The sequence below is a fragment of the Theropithecus gelada genome, chromosome 14 (genome assembly GCF_003255815.1).
Source record: "Theropithecus gelada isolate Dixy chromosome 14, Tgel_1.0, whole genome shotgun sequence".
Classification (NCBI taxonomy): domain Eukaryota; kingdom Metazoa; phylum Chordata; class Mammalia; order Primates; family Cercopithecidae; genus Theropithecus; species Theropithecus gelada.
Genome location: NC_037682.1, coordinates 7,190,645 through 7,195,739, shown reverse-complemented (window position 1 = coordinate 7,195,739; position 5,095 = coordinate 7,190,645). Strand labels below are relative to the sequence as shown.

The following is a 5,095-nucleotide window of genomic DNA, read 5'->3' as shown; positions in this document are numbered from 1 at the left end:
TTTTTAGTAGAGACAGGGTTTCACCATGTTGTCCAGGATGGTCTCAAACTCCTGACCTTGTGATTCACCTGCCTCAGCCTCCCAAAGTGCTGGGATTACAGGCGTGAGCCACTGCGCCTGGCCAGACCCTGACTCTTAAAAAAAAAAAAAAAAAAAAAAAAGGCTGGGTGTGGTGTGTGGTGGCTCATGCTTGTAGTCCCAGCTATTCAGGAGGCTGAGGTGAGAGAATCACTTGAGCCCAGAAGTTGGAGGCTGCAGTGATCATGCCACTGCACTCCAGCCTTGGTGACAAAGCGAGACCCTGCTTCAAAGAAGAAGACAGATAAGTCCTTGGGAGTCTCAGGTGGAGGAAATATATAGAGAATGAGCGATAAGCAATAATCAAAGAGATAATGGCTGAAATTTTTCCATAAAGACTTCCACAGACTTCAAGTCCCCAGACTGAAGGAACAAACTGAAGCCAGAGTAGGGTAAATAAAAATAAATGTATATGCCGGGTGCGGTGGCTCACACCTGTAATCCCAGCACTTTGGGAGGCCGAGGTGGACAGATCATGAGGTCAGGAGATCAAGACCATCCTAGCTAACACGATGAAACCCCCTCTCTACTAAAAACACAAAAAATTAGCCAGGCGTGGTGGCGGGCGCCTGTAGTCCCAGCTACTCGGGAGGCTGAGGCAGGACAATGGTGTGAACCTGGGAGGCGGAGCTTGCAGTGAGCCGAGATCTCGCCACTGCACTCTAGCCTGGGTGACAGAGCGAGACTCCATCTCAAAAATAAATAAATGAATGAATAAATAAATAAATAAGCATATATCTGGATATATCCTATTGAAACTGCAGAATAAAAAAAGCAAATCTTATTAAAAAAAGAGCTGCTCACGCAACCTGCTGTCGAAGTTTATAGTGCAAAGTCAAGTTACCAACAAATGAGTGTGGCTATGTCGGAAATTTAATAAATAATAGTAAAACTTCATTTATTGACATGGAAATTTGAATATTATATAATTTTATGTTATAAAATCTTATTATTATTTGACTTTTCTCCAACCATTACAAAATATAAAAACCATTCTGTGGACTATACTTTGCTGATTCCTAATGCAGACTTCTAATCATGGAAATCACCACTTCTGAAATTGCTTTCTGTTAGGATTGTAGAATGAAGTCTGGTGAGGTGGCTCAGGGGTTGGAGACCAGCCTGGCCAACATAGTGAAAACCTGTCTCTACTAAAAATACAAAGATTAGCTGGGCATGGTGGCATGTGCCTGTATCTTAGCTACTGGGAAGGCTGAGGCATGAGAATCGCTTCAGCTGGGAGAGGATGCAGTGAACCGAGATTGTGCCACTGCACTCCAGCCTGGGAGACAGTGAGACGCGTCTCAAAAAAAAAAGAAAAAAAAAAAGAATGATAAAACGTTGTTAGTTGCGATTCTGTGTTAATTGCCGTTTGTTCATATTCAATGATTTTTGTCATTTTTCCTTTTTCCTATGTTTGTTCTGATTATATTTATTGAAATGTAATAGTATGTCTAACCTGATAAACTGTGGGCTTGTATTCTGTATTTTTATTTTTTTTTGAGACAGAGTCTTGCTCTGTCGCCCAGGCTGGAGTGCAGTGGCGCAATCTCGGCTCACTGCAACCTCTGCCTCCCGGGTTCAAGCGATTCTCCTGCCTTAGCCTCCTGAGTAGCTGGGATTACAGGCGTGCGCCACCACACCCGGCTAATTTTTTTTGTATTTTTCATAGAGATGGGGTTTCACCCTGTTGGTCAGGCTGGTCTCGAACTCCTGATCTCGTGAGCCGCCTGCCCCGGCCTCCCAAAGTGCTGGGATTGCAGGCATGAACCACCACGCCTGGCCTCTGTATGTTTTTTATTTCATTTTTCTAGTTTTTAAAATTTTTGTTATTTTTTTTTGAGATAGATCTCACTCTGTCTTCCAGGCTGGAGTACAGGGGTGCAATCATGGCTCACTGCAGCCTCCCAGGCTCAGTGATCCTTCCACCCCAGCTCCCCAAGTAGCTGGGACTATGGGCGCCCAACCATGCCTGGCTAATTTTTGTATTTTTCGTAGAGATGGGGTTTTGCCATGTTTCCCAGATTGGTCTCGAACTCCTGGGCTCAAGTGATCCTCCCACCTTGGCCTCTCAAAGTGCTGGGATTACAGGCATGAGGCATCACACCTGGCTAGTTCTTCTTATGAAAGTACCGGACCATGACGGATTAGAAATAAAAACTGGTCCTTTACCACAGCTAGTTGGAAGACCACTGGTTTAGGAGTTCCTGCATCCAATGGGTACCCCCAAAGTGCCTTGAATGGGGGTTGAGGGTGGGAAGTCTGTGGGGCCTGGAAGGGTGGGAGTGACAGCAGGAGTCTGGGTGTCCATTCATCTAACTCAAGAGCCCTGAAGGCCCCGCTGTGTTGGGTGCTGCAGTGGTTCGTGGGACCCATGTTTCGGTGGGGGAGACAGACTGTGCGGGCAGGTGCACCAACAGGGCCTCCCAACTCTTGCTCACTCAGTCAGCCTCTTGGTTGGCTGGTAGGGGAGACCAGCTCAGTGCTGGTTTCCTTCTCCCTCCCCCACAGTGTCATGGGAAGAGCCCTGGGCCAGGGAGCTGGAGCCCTGGGTTATGTTTCTAATTCTACCTACCACCTGCTGGCTGTCCTTGGGCGAGTCAGTCCTCATCTGTAAAATGGGACTGAGGTAATGAAAATTACGAGATATAACCCGTGTTCACTGCTTAGCGCAGGGCCTAATGCTTTTTTTTTTTTTCTTTTTTTAAATAGAGATGGGGTCTCACCATGTTATCCAGGTTGGTCTCGAACTCATGGGCTCAAGCGATCCTCCGACCTTGGCCTCTCAAAGTGCTAGGATTACAGGCTTGAGCCACTGCGCCCGGCCATCCTGGTGCCTTTTAACAACTTGATAACTGGTAGCGACTATGATCTCAGATTTCAGGCTTCTCAAAGATTCTGTTTCTTGGTTCCTAAGATTCTGAAATGCTCTGATTTTCCAAAATTCTGAGATGGTTTGTTTTTAACATTCTGCATTCCCAAGTCTTTGATCACTGAGGGTGTCCGTCAGGCACGGCTTCCTATGCCCTCTGCCCCCAGGTTCTCCCAACCTCTGGGACTGGGAAGGAAGGCAGTGGGTGGAGGGGGCTGGGCCGCTGCCTTGGCATGGCCCACATTCAGGGCTGGCTGTGGCAGCCCAGGGCCCCAGAGCCAGGCTGGAACTAGGATACCAGCCTCCAGGCCCCAGGCCTGCGTCATCTCTGAGTGCTCTTGGCCAGGGCCACCAGACAGAGACGGGCTGGTTGAGTCATCCAAGGGCTGGGGGTGGGGCAGGCTGTTCTGGCTGCCTCCTGGCTGGCAAGGCAGGCTTTCTACGGCCAGCTCTGCCCCTAACATGCCCCGTACCTTTGGGCAAGCCTCAGCATCAGGGCTGCCACGTGTTTGGTGGTACTCGAAGCCCTTCAGCCTCAGGGTCAGTCCTTGGGAGGGGGGCTGTGGTCAGGCTGGTGGGCTGGGCTCGTGGTGGCAGGGCAAGAGGAGAGCAATTGCCTCTGGTGGAATCAACTACTCTTTTATTAGCACAAAATAATAGCAACCTAGCAGCCGCATGGCCCGAGAATAAGTTAAGGCACAGAGCAGGCGAGGGGCGGCTTTCCCAGGGCCAGGCCTGCATTCCCCAAACTTCCTGAGCAAACTCCCTAGGGGCTGGGGTTTCGAGGGCCCTGGAGGGCCTCTTCCCTTGAGATGAGGGGAACGGAACAGGGCGTGGGTCAGAGAGACGCCCACGTGGATGCAAGGAGTCCACGCTGCGCCGCGGTCACTTCTCGAAGTAGGGCAGGTAGAAGAACTGGAAGCCCCGGTGGCCCTTGACCGCGCAGTAGATGAAGATCACGTGATAGACTGTGGGGCAGGGCCTGTCAGCGCAGAGGCCCCTCCCCTCCCCACGACCCCGCCCTCAGTCCCACTCCGCAGCCCCTCCCCTCCTCTCCTCGCGGCCCCGCCCCTTCCGCCCCGGTGCCCGCTCCCACCTCCAGGCACCAACAACAGGAAGCCCGGCACGAAGAAGATGGCGCTGGAGACACCTGCGGGAGGGACCACAGCCCGGTCAGGGCAAGGGGGCAGGGGCTGCGAGGCCTTCCGGGCTGCCGCTGACTGCCCGGGCAAGCCTCTCTCCCAGCTGAAAAGTGGCCGTGTACTGCCGGGAGGTGGGAGGGCTTGCCGTGGACCCGTGGACACAAGACAGGGGTGTCCTCTGCCTGTGGGGGCGGGAGGGTCGCTCACCTGGAGAGGGGGTCGCCTCCAGTCCCACGCCGACCAGGATCAGCACTGCACACAGACGGAGCCGCGGGGGTGGGGGCAGGAGCAGTGGTGAGGGCGGGGGCTCCCACCCCCAGCCCGGCTCAGCCCTAAGGAATGATGCCCCCCACCACCTGAGCTGAAGGTGCCCTAGGCAGAGACCTTCTCCAGGAAGCTCACCAAGCTCTGTTTCCAGAGCAAGGCACTGAGCAGGCCCTGGGAAGTGTGTGAAACTTGAGAGATTTTTATTTGCTCCTTGGGGTGGGCTTCTAGTCATTCAACAAACATTTATGGAACACCTACTGAGTGCCTGGTACTGGGAATTCCGCCCTGAAGGGCAGAAAAGGCCCCTGCCCTCATGGCCCATCCTTAGTGGACGAACCAATAAGAACCTGAAAGCTAAACAGTACAGGTGATCGGGATATGGGTGGTAAGAAGAGGGCAGTGCAGGGGTCCTGGGTCCCCAGTTAGAAGAGGGATGGGGGGGCCGGGCGCGGTGGCTCAAGCCTGTAATCCCAGCACTTTGGGAGGCCGAGACGGGCGGATCACGAGGTCAGGCGATCGAGACCATCCTGGCTAACACGATGAAACCCCGTCTCTACTAAAAGATACAAAAAACTAGCCGGGCGTGGTGGCGGGCGCCTGTAGTCCCAGCTACTCCGGAGGCTGAGGCAGGAGAATGGCGTGAACCCGGGAGGCGGAGCTTGCAGTGAGCCGAGATCGGGCCACTGCAATCCAGCCTGGGCGACAGAGCGAGACTCCGTCTCAAAAAAAAAAAAAA

The 5,095-nt window shown here is 52.8% G+C and overlaps 1 protein-coding gene across 11 annotated transcripts in view; it reads right to left on the bottom strand.

Annotated features, from left to right (window-relative positions):
* Positions 1-3,568: 3,568 nt before the first annotated feature.
* Positions 3,569-5,095, bottom strand: part of TMEM134 (transmembrane protein 134) — a 5,679-nt gene continuing 4,152 nt past the window's right edge. For 4 of the 11 annotated variants that reach the window (XM_025357639.1, XM_025357638.1, XM_025357640.1 and 1 more), the window contains 2 exons: positions 4,300-4,344; positions 3,569-4,100 (listed from right to left, as the gene is read on the bottom strand). In XM_025357639.1, the coding sequence (XP_025213424.1) occupies positions 3,907-4,100; positions 4,300-4,344 (239 nt within the window). In that variant the 3' untranslated portion in view covers positions 3,569-3,906. Of the gene's footprint in view, positions 4,101-4,299; positions 4,531-5,095 lie in introns of all 11 variants that reach the window. The other 7 variants (XM_025357641.1, XM_025357643.1, XM_025357636.1 and 4 more) reach the window with 6 other exon arrangements.